General features: G+C 41.0%; 2 protein-coding genes and 1 long non-coding RNA gene across 7 annotated transcripts; all 3 read right to left on the reverse strand.

Annotated features, from left to right (window-relative positions):
* Window positions 1-2,656: 2,656 nt before the first annotated feature.
* Window positions 2,657-7,384, reverse strand: LOC9272029 (protein NRT1/ PTR FAMILY 8.3). Of its 4 annotated transcripts, none has more exons than XM_015757530.3 (6): window positions 7,181-7,384; window positions 6,275-6,433; window positions 5,950-6,052; window positions 5,634-5,851; window positions 5,015-5,541; window positions 2,657-3,635 (listed from the first exon to the last, which is right to left on the reverse strand). In XM_015757530.3, the coding sequence occupies exons 2-6, from the start codon at window positions 6,329-6,331 to the stop codon at window positions 2,840-2,842; spliced, it is 1,701 nt and encodes a 566-aa protein (XP_015613016.1). In that variant the 5' UTR covers window positions 6,332-6,433; window positions 7,181-7,384; the 3' UTR covers window positions 2,657-2,839. The 4 variants fall into 4 exon arrangements, with proteins under 4 accessions (XP_015613016.1, XP_015613015.1, XP_015613017.1 ...); XM_015757529.3 differs by having other exon boundaries at window positions 7,118-7,257; XM_015757531.3 differs by having other exon boundaries at window positions 7,085-7,206.
* A 5,817-nt stretch (window positions 7,385-13,201) lies between these two features.
* Window positions 13,202-13,827, reverse strand: LOC4347967 (uncharacterized). The gene is made up of 2 exons (XR_003239098.2): window positions 13,696-13,827; window positions 13,202-13,612 (listed from the first exon to the last, which is right to left on the reverse strand). It is a non-coding gene; the product is annotated as an uncharacterized lncRNA (long non-coding RNA).
* A 5,027-nt stretch (window positions 13,828-18,854) lies between these two features.
* On the reverse strand, window positions 18,855-22,223 carry LOC4347968 (protein NRT1/ PTR FAMILY 8.3). Of its 2 annotated transcripts, XM_066304908.1 has the most exons (6): window positions 22,043-22,172; window positions 21,896-21,965; window positions 21,658-21,763; window positions 21,322-21,539; window positions 20,455-20,975; window positions 18,855-19,900 (listed from the first exon to the last, which is right to left on the reverse strand). In XM_066304908.1, exons 2-6 carry the CDS (start codon window positions 21,959-21,961, stop codon window positions 19,069-19,071), a joined length of 1,743 nt encoding a protein of 580 aa, XP_066161005.1. In that variant the 5' UTR covers window positions 21,962-21,965; window positions 22,043-22,172; the 3' UTR covers window positions 18,855-19,068. The 2 variants fall into 2 exon arrangements, with proteins under 2 accessions (XP_066161005.1, XP_015614916.1); XM_015759430.2 differs by having other exon boundaries at window positions 21,896-22,223.
* Between the last annotated feature and the right edge of the window lie 1,054 nt (window positions 22,224-23,277).

Genomic DNA, 23,277 nt, shown 5'->3' on the forward strand with positions numbered 1-23,277 from the left:
TTTCTAATTTTCATAGAATAATTAATGATCATGTTACAATAAGTGTTAGGTAATCAGGTCCCTGAATATATAATTATGTTTATCAATAAGTGTTTAGGTAATTAGGTTGATCGATAGCAAAACTCCCATAGTTCACAAAAAAATTTGATCTATTCTATAATAATTTTAAAACAGAGAACTCACGTTAATCTCTATTTTTTCAGTGGCAACTAATAATTACTTTTCCATGTATGTCTTATCATGTTTCAAAAACTGTATGAAGCCTTATTGTTGACGTTCATGCAGTTAAATGTCGTGACTAATTCCAATTTTTAGAACTATATCATGAAAACTGTACTCATGACCTATTAATAACGAATTTCAAAAATATTAAATCAGAAAAAAGTTATAATTCAGACTGTCAAATTGGAACTATTAATTATACCAGGACCGAATCTACAAGTGAGACTCCAACATTTTTTTTCTTAACGGAACATCACAATAGTTACTTATCAATTCCAAATCAATAAATGAAATTTAAAAAAAACTAAATTGAGATTCCATCATTAGAAGAAAATGAGTAGTGAATGATTCCGATTTTTATAATTATTAAAATAGTGGAAATGCTATTAGTGATATCCCGAATGTATACATCTTGATCAACATCTATTAGTTATAAATCACAGAATTATTAAATCTTGAAAAAGGCTATACTGAGACTTTCAGACCAAATAAAACTCAATATTTTAAATATAAAATTTACAAATATTAAATTATGAAATAATATAATTTGGAATTAATAGCTGAGTTTCCTAAATAAGTACAAAATGCTACTTGGGATGGATCTTATGTTTATACTTTTTAATTTTGGTTTTTTGAACCGTTAATACAAAATATATTGTTTTTTCCTTTAGAGCTATAAAAAATCTACAAATAATTTTCAAAACAATATATTTAAAATTTTAATATTTAATAATTCTACCAATGATAGCCGTGCATCACACGGGTTGGCGACTAGTTACTATCTATCTATCTATCTATCTATACCTATGCTAATCGGGCACTTTCTACGAGCTCTCATGTTAACCAGAAAAATCTAACCGTTGATTAAGTAATTGATATTACAGTCACCGTAGATTATAAATCCAATCCGTTTGTAACTTTGTGGGCCATCTGTAAATCAATCTATTTTACACCGCTTCACATAGAGGAGATGAGGGAGTTATTACGCGAGTGAAAAGATGATTTCCGCCGTAAGATCTGTTCCAAGACACAGGAATACATCCAAAAAAATCAGCCACACCTGGCACAACCGGAATCAATCGGGTCGAAGCTATAGGCACACGCAGCGGCCGGTGTGGAAAGACCCATGATCGATTCATCAGTCACCGGAAGTTCACGTCCATGCAGCCAGCTAGCAGTTGCAGAGGCTTGATCATCAATTCATCATCCTTCATGCCATTGATCAGATCCAAAACAAGTGTGCAATGAAGATTTAGCCATCCAACGACCTCTTGGTGAGTCATGTATGTTCATGTATTAACTATTATGATCAAAAAAAATAATGTAAGTTAACGCCATTGATTTTTGATTAATCCTAATCAATGTTCAATTTATATCCATGAGTCATGCTGATTGCCTCGCTTTTGATATGTACGAAGGATTAGCTTGACGAAGGCTTGATCCAGCCCAATATTAAACAAGGAGGTTACTATGTGTTTACAAAATAATACTCCTATATGCATAATACACTCACATCATAAAGATAGATTGATCTATGCAAATCCAAATTAAATCGGAGCGTGGAGATCAGGTTATACTAATTCTTTTCTTAAATTTTGATTTTGTTAGGGTAGTTTTTTATACGTACCTATCTATTTTTCAATCAGTTGAGGACATGAACAAATTTTATGACCTAATTCTTTTAGGCTCTGCTTGCATTCGCATACAAAGGATGAGCACAAGTATATATGTCAATGATATTGTTTTTCTGATCTTTTATCAATTAGCCTTATTAATTTCTTTCACTATTATCACAATGTCATATACTAGGTTAGCTATATATTCGCCTACTTTTTTTACTGAACAAACCTCACATCATGGCCATCTTTAGTTGCAAATATTTCTTTTAATACTAGAGGGTATGTGTTTGCAATAATTAATTATTACTTCATATAGACGGGCAGAATTTTTTTCTGGTCTTTTTTGCCTACAGGTGAGTTAACCAAGACTAAACTATCTATTTCTAAATTCAATCCCATGCTGGGTATAAAAACAGTTGAAATCCAGGGGAAAAAATAATCACCTTCAATTGAATAGGTTAAAATATGAGTACATGTTAGGTACAACCCATCTATTACAATTTATAAATTCATAATTTAATTATTATAAGTTTAGATATTCATATTAATGAATTTAAAAGCAATAAAATTGGACTCAACTACAAGTATAACTTTGTACTTATCAGTTCTGATTCTGAATGCGATAATTTAAAACATAAGAATAACATAATTAGATCTACTAATCTAACCAACTGTTTATACTTACAAAGTACTATACAAACTCTTCATTTTTTTTCAGAACTTAATACTTTATGATTTCATAATTAAGAATTATGTTCCTATCTCATACTCTCAACTCAGTATTTTTTTTAGAGATTAATAATAGCAATTAGCAATTGATGTTAAGTGTTTTTTTAACCAAGTCGTTATAATTCATAAGATACCCAATATATAGTTATAATTTAATATTTACAGCGTGTTAATAAATATCCCATGCAACGCACGGGTTAACGGCTAGTATACTTAATTTGGCATGAACCATGACGAATGTGCACCCAAGAAGAGTGTAGGTATAAATGTCAAGACGACAGCGTGTTGTTATTGGCTCTATATCTGATTGAGCAATGCAAGAAGTGCAGCAGGTTGAGGACGCTAACAACAGCCATCATCCAGAAGAAGTAGTCCAGGTGCCCCTCGTCGAGGTTGTCCGGGATCCAGCCGGCCCCGCCGCCGCGCGTGGTGGCCGCCGCCACCACGACGAGCACGCCGGAGTTGAGGTAGTTGGCGACCGCGATGGCGAGCTGCCCGAGCGCCGTGCACAGGCTCTTCATCGACTCCGGCGACTGCTCGTAGAAGAACTCCATCATGCCGATCACGCTGAACGCCTCCGCCACGCCCAGCACCAGGTACGACGGCGCCTGCCACATGATGCTCACCGGCGCTGGCGCCGTCCCCAGCCGCCGTGCCTCGACCACCGCCGAGTACGCCATGGCCACCGCGGCGAGCGCGAGGCCGACGCCAATGCGCTGCAGGTGGGAGATGCCACGGTCCTTGCCGGTGACGCGCCGTGCCAGTGGCACCAGCACGGTGTCGTAGACGGGGACCCAGACGAGGACGCTGATGACGTCGAAGGTGGCGATTGAGGCGGCCGGAAGGGTGAACGGGCCGACGCGGCCGTCCATGGCCATGCCCTGCTCGATCAGCGTCGACGTAATCTGCGCGGTCACCACGAAGAAGACGACCATGGACACCCAGACCGGGAACATCCGCAGCAGGATCTTCAGCTCCTCCACCTGCGAAACCGTGCACAGCCTCCACGGGCTCCACTGCGCCGGCGAGATCTCGTCGGACAAGATGGCAGCCTTGTCAAAGAACCTGGATATATACCACGCAAATGTTACAAGAGTGGATGAACCCAAGATAGCCGAATTCCACCACAGTTTTGCATTTTTAAATTTTTTGACAATTGAAACTAATCCAGGATGTCCATAAACTGTCATGCTACTTGGTTCTTAAAATTTACTTCCTCTGTCCATGATTATAAGGGATTATTCCTCATTTAGCACTAACTAAGACTCTGTTTGGATCATTTAGTCCCTCGACTAAAAAACTTTAGTCCACTACTGTTTGGATCGAGGGACTAAAAGAGACTAAAGGCACGTGAACCAAGGGAGAGAGAAGAGAGAGGTTGTTACTTTAGTCCCTATAAGTACCTCCAAGAGAGACTAAGGCCCTGTTTGATTCAGCTTAGGATTATTATAATCTGGATTATTAGGAGTAGATTATTATGCTAGATTATTATAATCTATAAGCCAGATTACTATAATCCAATAATCTCCTCTAGAGAAGCTTTTTCCAGATTATTGAGTGGCTAAAGACCCACTACCCTTAGATGCCTCAAATAATCCAGAGAAACAAACAACTCGTAGCTTATTTTATGTTAGCTTATTATAATCCAGGTTAGAGTAATCTGATTTAATAATCTAGATTACAATAATCTTAAACTGAAACAAATAGGGCCTAAATGAATTAGTCCCACGAAGGAAACATGGCCTAAGGAAGAGGGAAAAAGTGCATCTAAGGACATATGGGGATTAGGGATGGTGGGAACGGGGTATATTTTATTTTTCCTTTACAGGGTGGGGACTGGGGATTAGTACTAGTAGTACACATGATTTTCTCTGTGTGTCTTTTCATATGTGAATGGATGGGAGTGGGATTATTGATTGCTGTTGTAATGATCCTCTCGGGATAAACAAAATCCTTTATAATTTTGGACAAACCCAGGGACCAAAATCCCCTATAATTGTGGACGGAGGGAGTATATGTTCAACCTTTTAATAATATTTGTCAGTATATTTTCAAAAGTGTTTGATGTTTGTATTTTGTATTTGACATTCAGGAATATTAGTAGAGGATCAATGTATATGTTTTTATAAATGAAATGATATGGTAAGTGATGACAAATTACCTCCTACGAGGTAAGAGTCAAATCAACTACAGATGATTTTCTAAAACGTATGGTCTAGAATAACGTGGGAGCCTTATTGACAGTGAGAATTGTTCCCGGGAAATACATTATTTTGTACTGTACTAAATAATACTACATTAAATATAACAACTTTTAGCTATTCAGATACATAGATATAGGTTGCTATATTTTAAGACGGGGAAAGTATAAGTTGAGTATTGTGTCCACAAACTCTAAGCTGTAACTAGACATAAACCTTGATGGTTGATGCAATGAGCAATACCTGAATTGAGTGGTGAGTTGAGTCCTGTAATCATCTTCAGTCACTTTTGAAACCTCATGCAGGAGTGAGCTATCGTCAGGCAATTTCAGCCTATGATTCCTTACAGCTGCAACCACCACCTGGGACACCCTTGTCAGTGGACTCCCTCCCTGTTTCTTGTACCTGTAAACCTTCCTACCAGCGAAAAACAGGGCGAGGCCGAACCCCGAGAGTAGCATCGGGATCGCAAAACCGACGCTCCACCCTATGTTGGCCACCACCCAGACAAGCAGAGTCGTCGACAGCAGTGAGCCGACGTTCATTGAGAAGTAATACCAGTTGAAGAATGAGCCCTTCGCCAGCCGTTCCACCGGGTCAGCACTGTCAAATTGATCGGCTCCAAAGGCTGGAATGCAGGGCTTCATACATCCACTTCCAACGGCAGTAAGGTAGAGCCCTGTGTAGACCGTGGCACGGCAAATGTTCCAATTGTAGTAAGAAGAATTCAGGAACAATGGTGATGATGAAACCGTCACAATGAGCATTCCCTGACAAAACACAACTCTTCAGAGCAGCAAATTACAGAGGAGACTGCAGCTTATATCATTCAGTTGCTACTGATCTGTTTTGTTGCACTTACGATGATGATAATAAAGAGGGAAATAACTGTCGTCCAGTATCTTCCCCAATATGTATCAGCCAAGAAGGCTCCAATGAGTGGTGTGAAGAAGGAAGTGCCGATCCAAATAGACACACTTTGTGCAGCGTCGATGTTGCTTTCGTGCAGCGCACTCGTGAGGTACATGACTAAGTTCTTCGAAACCATGAAGAAGCACAAGGTTTCAGCGAATTGAGCACCTATGACATGTTCAGGACTCGGTAGGTGAATTACGTATGTTTAATCAAGGAAATTGAGGAGCACAAACAGAATAATTTTGTGAACTTCTCAGAAGTACCTAAAATGAAGAAGCATGCTCTCCAATGCCCTGTACTCTGCTTCAGTGCAGGCTTTTTGTCACTATTAACTGTTCCATCACATGTGTATTGTGAACATTGTTCCTGAATGACAATGCCAAAACCAATTTATGTTACACATAATGACAATTTCTGCAAAGATTCGCTGAAGAACAATATACTGCAAGAACTCGTTTCTTGTTTCTGCGCCGCAAACTGAAGCCAAACTATCAATGGTAGAATGTAGATGTCTTGTGTCTCATGGAGATGCAATATTTTGTTACATACCTAGGCAAAAGAGATCATGGCAAGGTAGTAGAATAATACCTCCGGAGGCAGCTGCTGAATCAGTGGCGTCTCCTCATCTGCTGCCCCTGCCTCCATGTAAGCCTTGTTGGAAAGAACCCAACCACTAAAAGAACTCGAGATTAATTCAGTAGTATAATCCTTCTACTGATCACGCACTTCGTACAAGCCATCCTCCATCTGGGCAAGATAATATAGGAAAATGTAAGAAAGTCAAGAAGATTATATGGAGCAAATTGTATCATGACTCACACTTCTTTTCTGATAGATTTCTCATATCCGATTTTCGTCTTAGAATAACGCCATCACGCAATTTCGATATTAGAAGATATGTAACACTATTGACTGCATATATTGTGAACGACTAATTTCTTGCAAGCAAACACCATATTCTGTCAGCTTGGAACTTAAAAATTTAATGATAACAAAGATAAGTTCAACTTTTTTGGGGGGTCAAATTAACTACTTTGCAGGGAAGGAAGAAATCATATATTATAGTTTTTCTTCCATCCATATATATTTGCCAGCAGCTAGAATCTTTGACTACGATATTTAGAATCAAAGATACCCCTATTTCTTATCCTATTCAATCTTGAATGCGAATACACAAAAAACTACGAAATCAAGTTCAGAACAAAAATTAGCCCTGAATTATTTGATCCATCCCACAATTTAACCTGGGGGAAATGAGCTCCCTACTCATAAAGAACAAGACTGCTTCCTTCGATGCTGATATCTTTTTTTGCATCCATAAAAAAGTTCAGGTGTAGAACTAATACCACAAAAGAAGAAAGATTTGCTTGCAACTTGCATAGAGATATATATAAATACCTAAAAAATGCTCTGAAACAGATAGAATCCTACCAAAAAAGTGCAGAAGAACTAAATAAACTCTGAGCCCAACGGTAGAGAGAGAAAGAGAGAAACCTGAGGAGAGGGGGCAATGGAGGGCAGGGCAGAAGAGGGAGACGGAGCTGGAAATGGAGATGGTGCCATGTCCATCGCACTATCGCTGTAGCAGTAAATGAGACGACGGAGCTACCAAAGAATTGGGAGAGGGACTAAAATCAGTCACATTGCTCATAATTATTGTTGGACCACTGTGTTCTGCTGGGACCTTTTCTATTCACTGACACGTAGCTGCGTTCGACAGCAGCACAAAAGAGAGAAAAATCCACTCGTTTTCCATGCCCCGCGCTTCCTTAAAAAAAAGGTTAAACGGTGTTCTAACTTCGATATTAGCTAGCTGAGTAGCACGCGCAATTACGTGGCTAGAACCTACAAAATTATTTATTTTTCACATGATTTTACTTTAAATTTATAAAATAGCCATCTCGTTGCCTTATGACTTTAAAAGATCAAACCTTATATTTCTAAGGTTTCTAATTTTATAGTTTTTTAAAGTCATACGAGTCACAATCCCTTACTCCTTTATTTGTTTTCCTGACCTACCACAGTTTCTATTAATTCTCCTTATAACCTTTAAAATTTGGACCTTTTAGTTTTTATTGTGTCATCGGGTTTCGTTATTATAATTTTTAGAAATCATGTCAAATATCTCTACTATACTCCTTTACAGCTTGCCCGTTGCCTCCCCTTTTTAGTGTTAGTGGGATTTTAAAACTCCAAAATGATTATTGTTGGTTTCATTTTTTACTTCTAAAAGTCCTGCCAACCACCGTGCTTAACGGCATGCCTGCTATCCTCATCTTAATCGTCATAGGGACTCTAAAAATCATATATAATCATTTTTGAGGTTTTATTTATAGATACCTCATCAACCACAGCCACCCTACTCATTTATGAGCTCGTTGCTCCTCCTCACTTTATTTTCATTTACTACCACTATGTTTTATATTGACGGTTCTTTCAACATTCAACATTTTTCATTCTTACTTAACTTTTATACTGATGGTTTTTATTTATAAATTGTATTCCTACTTAAATTTTATTTTTATTTTTTATTCTAAATTTACATCATATTGTATACTATATGTGTATTGCTTCCTTTAATAATCAATTTTATTTTGAATTCTAGAAATTTCAAAAACCTAATCCTACTTGAACTCTCTTTTTTATTTTTTCTAATTTCATATTTTATTTTAATTTTTATTTGGGTTTTAATTAATCTCATATTAGGTTCTATGTAGAATCTACTTCGAATATTATTTATTTTTAATTTTGAATTTCAACTATATTTAAATCGTATTTCTACTTTAACTCTCTTTATTTTCTCTAAATTTATGTTATTTATAACTTGTATTCCTACATTAACAATCATATTTATTTTTCTAATTTCAATATTTTTTTATTTTTAATTTTAGTAATTTCAAATTTGTATTCCTATTCGAACACTCTTTTTTCTTTTTCTAATTTCAGCAATTTATTTATTTTTTATTCTAAATTTTAATTAAACACGTATTGGGTTCTTATATGGACTTTCAATATTACTTATTTTTAATTTCGAATTTCAATTATTTTTTAGATCGTATTTCTATTTGGACTCTTCTTTTCTTTCTCTTTGATTAATGTAGGAATTTCTAGCCTTCACAGAACGTGGTGCCTTCTTTTCGAGTTGTCTTAATAATATATTAGATATATTTTTAAAAAAATTAAAATAATTAATACTTAATTACTAATATGCTAATGGCTTACTTGTATATCTTTTTACCTTTTCCTTTCCTCTCCTCTTAAACACACCTTGGATGTATTTGAAATTACTATCTCCAAATTAAAATGTAGCTATTTCTAGCATAATATCTTGATCCAAAATAAAACTATTTCTACACCTACCTACTCTCAACCAATCAGAATCATTCTCTTTCATCTATTTTCTCTTTTCAACCAATCACATATATACTCTAATCATTCTCACCAACTTTCTTAATACCCGTGCCCACCTAAAAAATGTTTACATTTTGATACAGAGGAAGTATAAGTTTTTTTTCGGGGAAGAGAAAGTACTCCCTCCATCCCAAAATGTTTGACGCCGTTGAATCTTTTAAACATATTTGACCATTCGTCTTATTCAAAAAATTTAAGTAATTATTAATTCTTTTCCTATCATTTGATTTATTGTTAAATATACTTTTATGTATACATATAGTTTTACACATTTCACAAAAGTTTTTGAATAAGACGAACGGTCAAACATGTTTAAAAAAGTCAACGGCGTCAAACATTTAGGGAATGAGGGAGTATAAGTTAGCATCTTCTTCTCTCTCTTTTTGCGTGTTTTCCAAACAGATAAATGATGCGTTCTTTTTATAAAAAATTGTATAGGAATCTTGTTTTGAAAAGTTATGTTTATCTATTGTTTAATTTTTTACCTTCTATCTAACTAATTATTTGCTAATAAACTACTCCCTCCGTCAAAAAAAACCTATAGGTGTGTCCAGGTTCAAACTCAGGATTGAGGTTTTTTCTTGGGACGGAGGGAGTCCCTTAGAATTGAGTTTCTACGCCGAGTTCGAATGGGTTGTTGGCTGGAGGTTTGTGATGCACGCTGAGAATGCAAACCCGACAGAGACGTGTGAGTGGGCTCGTCCCGTGACTGGCCTGTACATGTACACCGATTTTTTTTATTTTTTTATTTTTTTAAAAAGATTTAAAAAATAAATTTCTGATTCGAAATTTTACAATAGTAATACTCCACCCGCCCTTTCGTTGGGCGGGGAATATAAATCACCCAAGGGGAGGGCAGGGAAAGTGAGGAAGAAGGCCGTGGCCACGAATCCACGATGACGATCGCGAAGCTGATCCCCCACCCGACATTGTCCTGCAGCACAGTGGTGGCAAAGCAGGTTTCCACTGTTCACCATGATGATGTATATATAGGTTGAAGAAGGAGGCCGTCCTCGCGCTGCTGTCGACCTGGTCTGCTCCGAACGCCAGCCGTTGCCTTAGAGCAAGGTCAATAGTGTAGCTAGCAGCTATAAGTTGGCTATAAGGGTACCCACAATGGTTATTTATAATCTCTCTACAAGAGATCCATGTCAGCATATTTTCCTACTTAGAAGAGATTAAATGAAGAGAGAGAGAAAACTATCTACTAACATGGAGATAGTCTATAGAGAAAAACGAGGCAATGGATTAGAGAGCTATAGATACCCATGTAGACATACCATTGAAGTGGTTTACTATTAATCTAGTCTATTGTTGAGGTGTACATGTTTTATAGATATTAATCTAGTCTATTGTTGAGGTGTACATGTTTTATAGATAGCACCTTACTTTACCATTGCGGGTGCTCTAAGCTGCCTTGGTTAAAGCACAAAAGCATTAAATATTTGTATGGATATATGAGCTGTTGTGATCAATACTAACCTTTATCTTTGTGTATATTTTGGTGCACCAACGAATGCACACAACATGATCAATACCAAATCAGGAACATGGTTTCAGACAATAAACCATTAGATACCATCCTCACATCGATCAACGGAGCCGGCTGGGGAGATTGTTGGGCATCAATTTGGCTTCGATTTGGCGGGAGAGAGGCATTTTCGCGCGCATCGGGGGCAAGATTTAGCGGGATCAGAGAGAGGCAATGGCGGAGGGCTGGCGTGCGGCGGGGCTATGGAAGAGGAACACGAGGCGCCGGCGATTTCGCGCGCACAGGCGGAGGGAATTTTGCACGCACGGGCAGAAGAGGGAGAGGAACGCGAGGCGTCGCCGGCGATTTCGCGCGCAAGGGGGCGGAGAAGATTTCACGCGCAGGGAGCGGAGAAGATGCGCGTCCAAGGAGCGAAGAGGAACGCGAAGGGAGGGGCGGCGGAGCGATGGGATTTTCGGTGGTTGAGATGCGGTGGAGGAGGGGATCAGGGATTTTTCTTGTGGGAACTACATAACGTGTTTTTAATCACCTTCGTGGGCTGCATGCGAGCGATACGGCTTCGGATGAAGCGCTAGCGCCCGGCGCCAGGTTAAGCGCCTGCTCATTTCTCTCTCTTCAATTTTGCTAGCTTAATCTAGGATTAGGAAGGTGATAGAAAATTTGGAGCCAGCTTAATCACGTTATTGTACCTGCTCTTATGCGACGAGGTACAGGCGTACAGCCCGAGATAGACCATTACAGGTTGAAGGTGGTGGCCATCATATCGCTGGAGGACGTCATATGCTCGTCGGGAGTGTTTGTGATATGCTCTAGAGGCAATCATAGAGATGATTGTATCACATACTATATTTACATATTTATCTGACTTTATTACTTGAAATAGATAGCTCATTATTGATTAATGAGTATGAGACTATTTATGTTGTTTGTTACTATTTCTAAAGGATCCCTGATCAAATATCATATGTATAACAAATATATTTAAATGATCAGCACATGTATTAATTGATGATCATGTCTCATGAATTATGGTATAGAGATAACAAATTAATAATGTGGACACATGTTGGGGAACATATTGTTGAATAGACCCAATATGAGATATTGTAAGAGCCATATGTGTTGTGTCATCAATGATCCCATTTAGTCTTGATGTTGGATCCTTAGACCTAAGATTATCATGATTCCTAGGGACCGCTAAATGCTACTCCGTAATTGGGTAGTTATAAAAGTAGTTTTCGGGTATGCTATGAAACATGTAGTGGGATATGAATAATCAAAATAGGATTTGCCCCTCCTATGGAGAGGTATCTCTGGTCCCCTCGATGTTATAGATTATGGAAGTGCATGGCCATACCAAAGGTGATTGAGGAGTCTATCACAAGTTATATAATATATCACAGGCTCGAGTGAATGATTAAGCTATTAGAGGATGGCACATATCTAGCCTTGAGCTTCATCGATATCGTGAGGCAAAGGGGTTCATACAAGTATACACTAGAGGTTTAGCCGATATGATCTTTATGTATGCCCAGTGGATCAATATGTTCTACTAGGGACCGCTGTTGACACGTGGACCGAAAAAGAGTTTTCGGGTTATAGCCGAGTGTGTATGAACCTACAGGGTCGCACGCTTAATGGGCCAGAATAAGGGGATTGGATGGAGATCCAATATGAGCTTAATTTGGATAGAGATCCGAATGGAAGTTCTACGGGCCTAAGTCATGGATCCTATATATTCGTGAGGGGTGTGACCGGCAGAGGTAATGCATCACGTGAGAAACCCTAGCTGCCACTCCCTTCCCTGAGCAAAATCCTAGCCGCACGCGGGTACTAGCATATCTGCGCGTAGTATTCTGTCCCTGTACGTGTGGATACTGGTAGAGGTGCCGCTGCTTTGCGGTGCTGATCGGCGTGGGATTACAGCGAGGAGAACGCACGAGGAGGAGAAGATCGAGCCGGTACGATCGACTACTTCCTCTACATCGACGTGCGCTACTTTGCGAGGGTTCCTTTGCCTTCTTAGCGCTTTCTTCCGCTGCGCAGCGCGTCGAGTGGTAACGATTTATGATCTAATACTTGCATGGTTCCTAGTTTATGCGCTAGAAAATTTTGATTTATACTATCATAGCCTGTGCGTAACCCAACAGAGAGAGATGTCGAGACCATACTGTTAAGACATAAAATTCCCTAACAAAAATGCAACCTTTTGGAATGGTAACTTTTGGACAAAAGTGACAGGCTTTTCAAACTACTAAACGGTGCGTTTCGTGTGAAAACTTTCTATATGAAAGTTGTTCTAAAATATAAGATTAATCCATTTTTCAAGTTTGTAATAATTAAAACTCAATTAATCGCACGTTATTACCTCCTCGTTTTGCGTAAAATACTTAATCTTTTATCTTCATCTTCATTTTCAAACACCATCTTCTTATCGCACTTATAATTATGTAAAGGAAAAAGTACGAATTACGCCCCTGAACTATCACGGTCGGTCGAATTACCCCCCTAAACTCGAAAACCAGATATTACTCACCCTGAACTTTCAATACCGAACGAATTACCCCCCTCGACCCAATCCAGCGTGGTTTTGTCTTACGTGGCCTACGCGTGGCAATCCAGTCAGCACCTTATTTATTAAAAATATATGGTCCCACGTGTCATACTCCTATTCCCATCTTCCTCCCTCTCCTCTCTCTTCTCTCGCCTCGTAGAGCTCCACCGCCGACCGGATGATGAGGACGCCTGAACCGGATGCCCGCCTCGTAGAGCTCCGCCGCTGACCGGATGATGCCGCCGTTGGCCTCCTCCTCGTCGTCGTCGTGGCGGCGGTCGTCTCTCCTGGCGGCGCCGCCGCCGCCTCTGCCCTGGTCGCCGCGTGGTCTATGGTGCTGGCCGCTAAGCAAGCTCTTGCGGAACAAGTCGAGCGGGTGGAGCGCCCGGTGTTCCTTCGCCGGTGGCGTCTTGCACGACGGTGAGATGAACCTCAGCACCATCTTGTTCACTTCATACTCGACGTCACCCTTTTTCAAGTAATCCGTTAATGGTGAGCTTATAGCTAGCAATGGTGGAAGAGAGATCGATCAGCATCAATGGTGTCCATTACCATTTCTTTGGGCTTCTTTGCTGGTCTCGACGGCGACGAGCTTCTGGAGGAGGAGGAGAGGCAGTTGGTTCTCGATGATGAGCATGTCGCGGCGGACGTACGGCACCATGTACAGCGCGCCCGTCGGCGTCGGCTCCTCGCCCACCGCTGCCTCCGCGCCCACTCACCTCCAGCCTCGGCTCCTCGCCTGCCGCCCGCAGCCATCCCCGCCGCTGGCAGCCCGTCGGCGTTGGCTCCTCGCCCGCCCGCCGCCTGCAGTGTTCAGTTGTTCACCGACAGAGAGAGGGGAGAGAAGGAGAGGAAAAAAGGTGCTGACAGCTGGGCCCCACCTGTTTATATTTTTTTTTTGCTGACTGTATCGCCACATGTGTGCCACGTAGGCTGAAAACCGCTTCGAATCGAGTTAGGGTGGTAATTTAGCCGGTTTTAAGTGTTTGGGGGTGTCAAATGTCCGGTATTATAGTTTAGGGGGTAAATCGTACTACCGCAATAGTTCCGGGGAGGGGGTAATTCGTACTTTTTCCTTATGTAAAGCGGGAGGAAAGTAAGCGCTGTCCAGTATCTACCCTAAGAAGTGTCAGCCGAGGAAGATGAGAAGAGTGGTGTGAGGTAGCTGCCATATCTCCTGCTCTCATACCAGGTAGCAGGTCACTAGATTCTTGGAGATCCCATAGAAAGCCAAGCACTCACTGAGCACATCACCTAATTAGTAATTACGGACAAATTAATTTCAGTGATTTGAATCAAAGCAACCAAGAAAGAAAACACACTAGTATCAGCTACATATGAATTGCTACCTAGGATCATGAAGCATGCTCTCCAATTCGCTGTGTTGCGCTCGAGAGCAGGCTGGTTGTGTATGTCCACTGATCCATCACCTTCTGAACCTGCACCCTCCTGCATAAAAAATCAGCAAAACTGTTGGCTGCAAAAACCTGAAACTACAAAGTGATTCTTGGATGTTAATTTGTTCTAATATAATGATATTTACCTGTGCATGAGGTTGAGGATAAAGCAGGGGTGCTCTCTCCTGATCATCAGCTGTTTCCATGGTAACCTACCTGAGATGAAAATATGTATATAAGTGGCCTGATCAGGAGACATGGAGAATTAATGTTGTTGCTGATGAAAATAGACTACTATTACTACATTATTTGCAAAAGAAATAGTTGAGCTATCAGCATTACATTATTGGGTTATTGCAAGGAGCTAGAAAGATGGGAGGGTCCAGTGGAGATAAAAATAACTTGTTTGTATGCAGAGGATTGAGGCGTCACAGTAACGTGCAGATCATGAGGGCATCGATTATTCATGACTTGTATTTGTATTTTTCCTTTGTTTTCTTGGCCATGATCAGTTCCTTGCAGTGTTGGTCAATCAATGTCGTCGTCTCCTTGTTGCATGGACATATCTGTACTTGAATAGAAAAGCACGATCGACCTTGGAATCTAAAAGAGCAAACATTCCCCATTTGCTATATTTATTTTATTTTATTTATATTGCTTTTTTTTTTGTTAATATGGCTTGAGCTGGGCTAGAGTTGCAATCTTCAGGTATGGTTGATACTTGATAGGTCACAGATTTTTGCTAGAGAACTGTAAATTTTCTAGCGTGGGTATTATTGGAAGTCCAATTTTAGGGTGAAAACAGGGTAAGTTTTTGGGTTCAACTACTACACGAGCGAATCTAGCTCGCGGGAGCTGACCCTCAATGTTGTAATTTGTGACTCTAATCCTAATGGAAATGAGAGCGAGAAATTCCTCACTTAGCTCTTTGTATCATGTAGGATAAGGATTTCTATTAGGACTGAGATTTCTAGGATAAGGAGTACCTATTTAGAGAAGGACTAGCACAGGTGTATCTAGCTTAAATTATCCTTATGACGTTGATGTTTTGTGTCATTTGCTACCGAACACTCCAAAATCATGTCTATACCATATGACACTCTGGTTTTGTCTTAATTTGCCAAAAGATTATTGTTTTATCTTTTTTCGCTTAATTGAAGAGAGAGGAAACTTTAGAAATGATGCATTTATCCCTATGCCAAGTTGCACGCGCAGCCGGTTATATTTTCATCCAAAATTGCAGATATCAAAAGTATTTCAAGGCAGGGGATAGAATGGAAATCTCTGAAAGGTGAAACAAAAATTATGGAAAATTTCAAATTTGAATATATTTTCACTGAATTTATTTCTTTTCTAAAAAACAAAACTCATGCCAAATTTAATTTGGTAGACCGATGCAATAAAAATTTCTGGAATTTCAAAAAAAGAAAAAAATATTGGCTGAATTAAAAATACTTAATTTTTTTTTCTGGGGAATGATATCCTAGCGTGATCGATCTAGAGGGAGAGGGGGAACAAGACCCGAATTTTCAGAAATTACTCGTCGAAATATAGAACTCCTTGCTGCAACATGGCAAAGGGGTAAAGTGTCATTTTCAAAATATCATCTTTCTGTAAATTTTATGATTTTACAACCACACTCCCTCCTCACTTAGACAAAGAAATAATAGGAATTATTCTTGGATGTATTTGAAAAATGTACTGAATTTTTTTAGTGTGCACAACAGATAAATATGATAATTGCATTATGTATTTCAGTAATTGAGGTTCAAATACGTTTAGATTAGGTAAAATTATATCCCCTACATCTGTGAAATGCTAAGGATTTGCCAAAATATTTAGTGGAACTGATGATTATCACAGAATTCATGAAATTAAATAGCCAATATTTATCCTTATGTAAGTATTCTAGTATTTCTTCTTTTTCTTAAAACTGAAAAACCTAGCAAATTGACTCGTATACCCATGTCGCCTTCTTCCTCATCACCTCTCCTATTCTTATCCACAAACGGGTGACAATCTCGCTGGGTTACTATGTCTATGTTCCAAACGGCAACACCATGGCGTTCAATAGCTCCTTCTATCATATCTCCTCTACAGTGAATTTTCCGAAATCCCATTTCTAGATTGTCCTGCTGGTGGTGCTAATTGTATCGGGATAGGAAGGTCTTTGGCTAAATATAGCTTTTGTTATATACGCCACTTTGACTATAGCCGGCTTTGTGTACTACATCATTTCACGTACGTTACATATTGACTACATCGATTTTTAGCTTCTATAAAAGGGTGCATATTGTATATTTTTGGTAATGGATTTAGGCTGAGTTTCAAAAATGAAGTTTTCCTTAATTTTTAGTGGCACACGAAACAACGCGAATCATTAATACATGATTAATTGAGTATTAATTATTATAAACTTGAAAAATATGTTTATTTGATTTTTTTTTTAAAAAAATAAAATTGCACGTTTTAGCAGTTTGGGAAGCGTGATCATGACAAACAAGGGAGAATCAACATCCAAACTCATTTTGTCTCAGCCTTAAACTAAACTTGGCCTTTGGCTATACATCTAACATAGATGTACAAGCTAAGAGAAACTGTATATATCTTGTAGAGAATTTTTACTCCTTGAGGTTTTGAGGTACCATGCGGTACCAAATCTGAACCGTCGATCCGGCCTCATCGGACGGATGAGATTGCAGCGTACCGCCTAGTACCGCACGGGCTGATATACGCGGTACCGCAGGTGGGGGGTAGGAAAGTAATTTCGCCTTATGCCGCAATAGCGAGAGAGAGGCCGATGATTCTGCTCGGCTCTTTCCTTCTCTCGTCCCTCTTTCGTTCTTTCGTCTCTCAAAGAAACGAAGCTGGCCTTCTTCTTCCTCCGCACATCTCGAATCCGGCCTTGGCACACATAGAGGTATTTCCTTCTCTTGTTTTTCTGTCCGATTTCATGGGCGCACGCAGAGGGAAGACCTCTCTTTGATTCTCTCAGCTCTCTTTCTTGATCTCGTATTTCTCTTCGATTTACATGTGGGCGAAGGCAGTTGGAGCAGCGCAGATGATGGGGGATGGCAGATCCCTAGATAGGTCCATCCGCTCGTGGCCCCCTTCGAGCAATGGAGGTGATCTTGCCGCATGTAGGGTGGGGCTGGTGTTTAGAACTACGCAACAGCGGGTAGATTGGCCGCGTGCATCTTCATTCAGTCGTGCCCTAGTAATCGTTAAGACTAAATGAAGATGTGCTTAGTCTTAATGTTCCTTCTATTATGTACTGTGATGCCTTTCTATGATGTAATTAAGTTAATGGATGAACCATCTACATATGTTTAATCCTAAATGGATGCTTCAGTATTGAAAATCTGGCTGTTTCGGTTCTGCCTATGATTTTTTGCTGCTGCTGTTTCTGAACTGACTAGTGTCTACTAGTTGCCCATGTGGAAGCTAATGAAATCTGATGTTTGTTTCACTGATGAAAGCTGGTGTTTATTTCACTGATGAAAGCTGGTGTTTCTGCTTCTGCCGTATAACATATTTGGCACTAATACACTTGCTAGCATGGATATTTGGGATTTAAACACAAGTACAAATCCAGGAACACAACATGTGAGCTTTGCATTCACTGATTAATAGATGCAATTTAACTGAAACAGCCAGATTTAAACACAAGTACAAATCCAGGCACACAACATGTGAGCTTTGCATTCAATACCGATGCAGTTTAACAACAAGCTGGGCAAAATACACCCTTAATCCATAAGAAAGTTTGCAAATATAAAATGCAGTACTTCTTGTGCAATACAGGTTTGGAACAAGTCTGCAAATAATAAGAAGCTGGACAAAATCAACCCCTAATCCATAAGAATGATGGCTGGCGGCGTTGCTCTGTCCGGGATGGCTGGCGGCGACGGACAGAAAAGTGCTCAGGCGGCGGGCAACGGCGGTGGGCACCTGTGCTCAGCCGGCTGTGGTCGGGCGGTGGGCGGCTATGGTCGGGCGCCGGCCGACGGCGGTGGCAGGCTGTCGTCGAGCAGCGGCAGAACTAAAAGCTCCCAGCCAGCATTGACGCCGGCGGCGGAACTAAATGGCGACACCGGCAGATGAGAAGGGGCTACGGCGGCGGAACTGCTGCGGCGGACGACGACTCGTGCTGGACTTGAAGGGATTGTTGCACCTGCTTTGGCGGTGTCGACCGAGTGGCCCAATGAGCGAGCCTCTTTTTTTCCGATCGTGCCCCTCCCAAATCAATGGCTAGATTTGATTTGGTACCTCATAATACTAGTACCTCATTGTACCTCATGGTACCTTCTCAAGGATGAAAAAAGAGCTCTATTTTGTATCAATAGTTAGTAGTTACAAGAGGTTGTAAATTAAATATGCTTTGTGTCTGAGGTTGCATTTACACACTTGGCGTGCAGTTAAAGGGGTTCATCTATGTAATATTAGTGAATCATAAAATATTTTCGAATTCAATTTTTGTACAGTCCTACAAATGCCATACATAGAGTGACATTTTTGGGTGGGTCGATCAAGAAGCAGCAGTGCTCCCTTTGTATCGCATGGCGCAGAAGACAAATAAGAGCAGGTCGAGGAGCAAGAGAGCAGCCATGAGCCAGAAGAAGTAGTCGAGGTGTCCCTTGTTGAGGTCGTCGGGGATCCATCCGGGGTCGCCGCCGCGCGTGGTGGCGGAGGCGACGACGGCGAGGAGGAACGCGCTGAGGTAGTTCCCGGCGGCGATGGCGAGCTGGCCGAGCGCGGTGCACATGCTCCTCATGGAGCGCGGCGCCTGGTCGTAGAAGAACTCCGACTTGCCGATGCTGGTGAACACCACCGCCATGCCGTGCATCAGCTGCGCCGGCACCTGCCACAGGATGCTCGTCCTGGCGGCGCCGGCGCGCGCCGCCGCCAGCCGCCGCTCCTCGACCAGCGCCGAGTAGGCCATGATGAGCGCGGCCACGGCGAGGCCGACGCCGATGCGCTGCAGCTGCGTGATCCCCTTGGGCTTGCCGGTGGCGCGGCGCGCCAGGGGCACCAGCGCGACGTCGTAGACGGGGATCCAGAGGAGGACGCCGATGGAGTGGAAGGTGGCGAGCGAGGCCGGAGGGATGGTGAAGGGGCCCACGCGGTTGTCCATGGCCGTGCCTTGCTCCACCAGCGTCGACGACATCTGGCTGCTCACCGAGAAGAAGAGCACCAGGCATGCCCAGATGGGGCACATCCGCACCAGCATCTTCACCTCCTCCACCTGTGTCACTGTGCACTGCCGCCATCGGCTCACCGGCGCCGCCGCCGCTGCCACGTTACCCTTCTCCCCGCTTAACGACGATGGTGTCACCACTATCGCAGCCTTGTCCAAGAACCTGATCATAATTTGTTTTATTACTGGCAGTAGAAATTAATAATCTAGATAGTTCATCGTTTTACAATCCAATGGATTAATATTAGTTTATTTTTGAATTCCAACATAAGGCTCATAAAGCAATGTTAAGTTCAATTCTATATACTCCCTCCGTTTCAAAATGTTTGACACCGTTGACTTTTTAGTACGTGTTTGACCATTCGTCTTATTCAAAAAATTTAAGTAATTATTTATTCTTTTCATATCATTTGATTCATTGTTAAATATACTTTCATGTACACATATAGTTTTATATATTTCACAATTTTTTTTAATAAGACGAACGGTGAAACATGTGCTAAAAAGTCAACGGTATCAAACATTTTGAAACGGAGGGAGTATTAGCAGTACTGTAAATGTACCCAGTAACCAATTATATCAAAAAATTTAAGCCGATAAAGAAATATGAGCAGGCTATAATTTCTATTTAATTATTTCGAGACTTTTGACTCAAATCCATCACACGTTGATGCTCAAATAAATCATATTTTGACCAATAATAAAACAAAGGAATACCTGAATTGATCAGTATGCTTAATCCGGTGATCTGCGACTTGAGCCTCATACAGAAGCGAGCTATCATCCGGCAACTCCAAATGCCATTTCCTGACGGCGGCGACCACCACCTGGCAGACACCGGTGAGTGGGCTCCCCCTGACCGGCCTGTACCTGTAAACCCTCGAGCCGGCGAAGAAGACGGCGAGGAAGAAGGCCATGACCACGACGACGATCACGAAGCTGATCCCCCAGCCCACATTGTCCTGCAGCCAGACCAGCACCGTGGACGCCAGGAGCGACCCGCTGTTGATCATGAAGGTGTACCAGTTGAAGAAGGACCCCTTCCTCCTCAGCTCCGCCGCGTCACCGCCGTCGAACTGGTCCGCCCCGAACGCCGACGTGCACGGCTTCACGCCGCCGTTCCCGAAGGCGACGAGGTACAGCCCGAGGTAGACGGCGACGCTGTGAAGCTGGTGACCGGCGTCGGAGGACGTCATGCTGGATGGGAGTGACGTCGACGCCATTAGAGTAAGCAATCCCTGACAGAATATGCGACGTTTCAGAAATCTCACACAAAACAATATCCATTTCTCAAGGGCAATGCAAATCACATGTCTATTAAAAATTCACTGAAGTAAGAGAAGTTTTTACCAATTTTGGAATGCAAACGCCATAAAAATTCTCAAAAAGTAAGCAGGTCAATTCTCAATACAGTGAAAGAAAAAACAACTCCTGACAAAACGAAAACAACATGTCTATATATAAAAAATTCAGGAAAAAAACAAAACAGTTCAAATCTCAATACAGTGCAAACAGTGCAGAGTTGTCTTTGGGAAGGATAATGGAGTTCAGTCCAGCCTCTGCAACAGAGTATTCAATCCTTACCAGGATGTAAATCGGGAGAAAAGTAAGAACAGTCCGGTATTTCCCCCAATATGTGTCAGCCAAGAAAGCTCCAAAGAGTGGCGTGAGGTAGCAGGCGCCCGACCAAGCAGAGGAATTCCTCGCGGCGTTCACTTTGCTCTCGTGGAGAATCTTGGTGAGGTAGGTCACCAGGTTCTTGGAGATCCCATAGTAAGCCAAATTCTCACTGAATTCGACACCTGGTTAGGTTGAGTGATTAACTTTAGTTTGCAATTTTAGTTCAAAAGGTTGTGAGAAACAGATATATGGAAGATCAGCGATTTGAATTGAATTGCTGTTGCTAATTATTCTTGGTACCTAGGATCATGAAGCATGCTCTCCAATTCCCCGTGCTGCGCTTGAGAGCAGGCTGGTTGTTGACGTCCACCGATCCATCACCTGTATACTCTGAATCTGCATCCCCCTGCAGAAAAATCATCCAAACTATGAGCTGCAGAAGCTGAAACTTGAAGCAAAGAATCTTGGTGGATTGTTCGACTTTGTTCCAATGATATGCATGCAGAAGTCAAGAAGCAATGGTAGGTAGGTTAGATACCCGTGAAGGTTGAGGTTGAGGTTGAAGCAGAGGCGCCCTCTCCTCATCTGCTGCTTCCATGGCCATCTACCTGATGAGAACTATACCTTGAGAATTCAGAGTGAGCAGAGAGGATGGAGTAGGTTGATGGTGAAGAATTAGCTGTACGGAGCAGCTCGATTCCATGGCAGCATAGCTACTAGTAGTAGTAGCTGAGCAGGAGGGAGGCAGGGAGAGATGGAGAGGGGAGGATAAGAAATTTTGTGTGCACGGGAAGGATTGAGGCGTCAGACTGACGTGCACAACACAGTGATCATGTATTGTTGACCTGTATTATTTTGTTTTCGTTTCTGCATGTGCAATGATCTGTTCGTCCTATTGCAGTTAAGTCCCTGTCGCCTCCCTGTGGGTTGGACCTACAAAAATAAATAATAATTTAGATCTGGCAAATCGGTACAAGAGCTAACATTCTCTGTTTTTGGTTTGATATTTCTCCCTTTTTTTTATTTGTACCTTTTGCCAATATATGCCTCGATCAAGTTTTTTTCTTAACCTTTCAATACTTAAGATATTTTTGCTAGGGGGTTGTAGATTTTTCTATCCAGGTTATTCTAGGAAGCATGGCTTTGATACTAAAATTGGTAAATTATGATACAGCTACTACACGTCTAAGGTTGTGTTTGGAACTCAAGGTTCCCAATCCTTGTCCATCGTATTCCGCACGCACGCTTTTTAAACTACTAAACGGTGTGTTTTTTGTAAAAAGTTTCTATACGAAAGTTGCTTAAAAAAATCATATTGATCTATCTCTTTTTAAAAAAAAATTAGCTAATACTTAATTAATCACGCGCTAATGGACCGTTCCGTTTTCCGTTCTTACTATGTACGCGGGAACGTCCGATTCCGAACACAGCCTTAACATTGGTTGTTTGCTTTGGTCTTGGTCAACGTTACTGCTCTCAGAGTCATTGGCGGCTCCATGATTTTTTCGCAATTATGGTTCTCACAGTCAAAATTATGGCTAGGAGCGTTTGGAACACAAGAAACAATAAGATTTTCAGAAACAACTCTCCTTACTTCCAAGTTTGCTTGGATCTTTTCAAAAAGGAATCTAGCAAGGTTATCTATAGAGTAAAAGATTGTTCAATACCCCAAATGCAACAATGGCTGCAAAGTTTGTAACATATCTTTATTGTACAGGGTAAATATTGTTTCTATTAAATATATTTATGCACTCCTACAGTATTTTCCCTAAAAAAATATGCAACCTTTCACAAAACAATTCATTTCTCAAAGCAATGCAAAGCACATGTCTATAAAAAATTCAAAAAAATAAGACAAGTTTTACTATTGCCATGAAACTTCTCAAAAAATAAACATGTCATTTCTCAACACAGTGAAAA

Source organism: Oryza sativa, chromosome 10, assembly GCF_034140825.1.
Source record: "Oryza sativa Japonica Group chromosome 10, ASM3414082v1".
NCBI lineage: Eukaryota > Viridiplantae > Streptophyta > Magnoliopsida > Poales > Poaceae > Oryza > Oryza sativa.

Bases quoted from the DNA above. Each gene is read 5' to 3' on its own strand.
- LOC9272029 (XM_015757530.3), bottom strand. From the start codon at position 6,331: ATGGAGGCAGGGGCAGCAGATGAGGAGACGCCACTGATTCAGCAGCTG. The intron at 6,053-6,274 runs GTATTATTCTAC...ATTGTCATTCAG, and splicing joins TTCAGCAGCTGCCTCCGGAG to GAACAATGTTCACAATACAC. The intron at 3,636-5,014 runs GTATTGCTCATT...GTATATATCCAG, and splicing joins CAACTCACCACTCAATTCAG to GTTCTTTGACAAGGCTGCCA.
- LOC4347968 (XM_015759430.2), bottom strand. From the start codon at position 21,961: ATGGCCATGGAAGCAGCAGATGAGGAGAGGGCGCCTCTGCTTCAACCT. The intron at 21,540-21,657 runs GTACCAAGAATA...CAACCTAACCAG, and splicing joins AGCATGCTTCATGATCCTAG to GTGTCGAATTCAGTGAGAAT. The intron at 19,901-20,454 runs GTATTCCTTTGT...AATTATGATCAG, and splicing joins AAGCATACTGATCAATTCAG to GTTCTTGGACAAGGCTGCGA.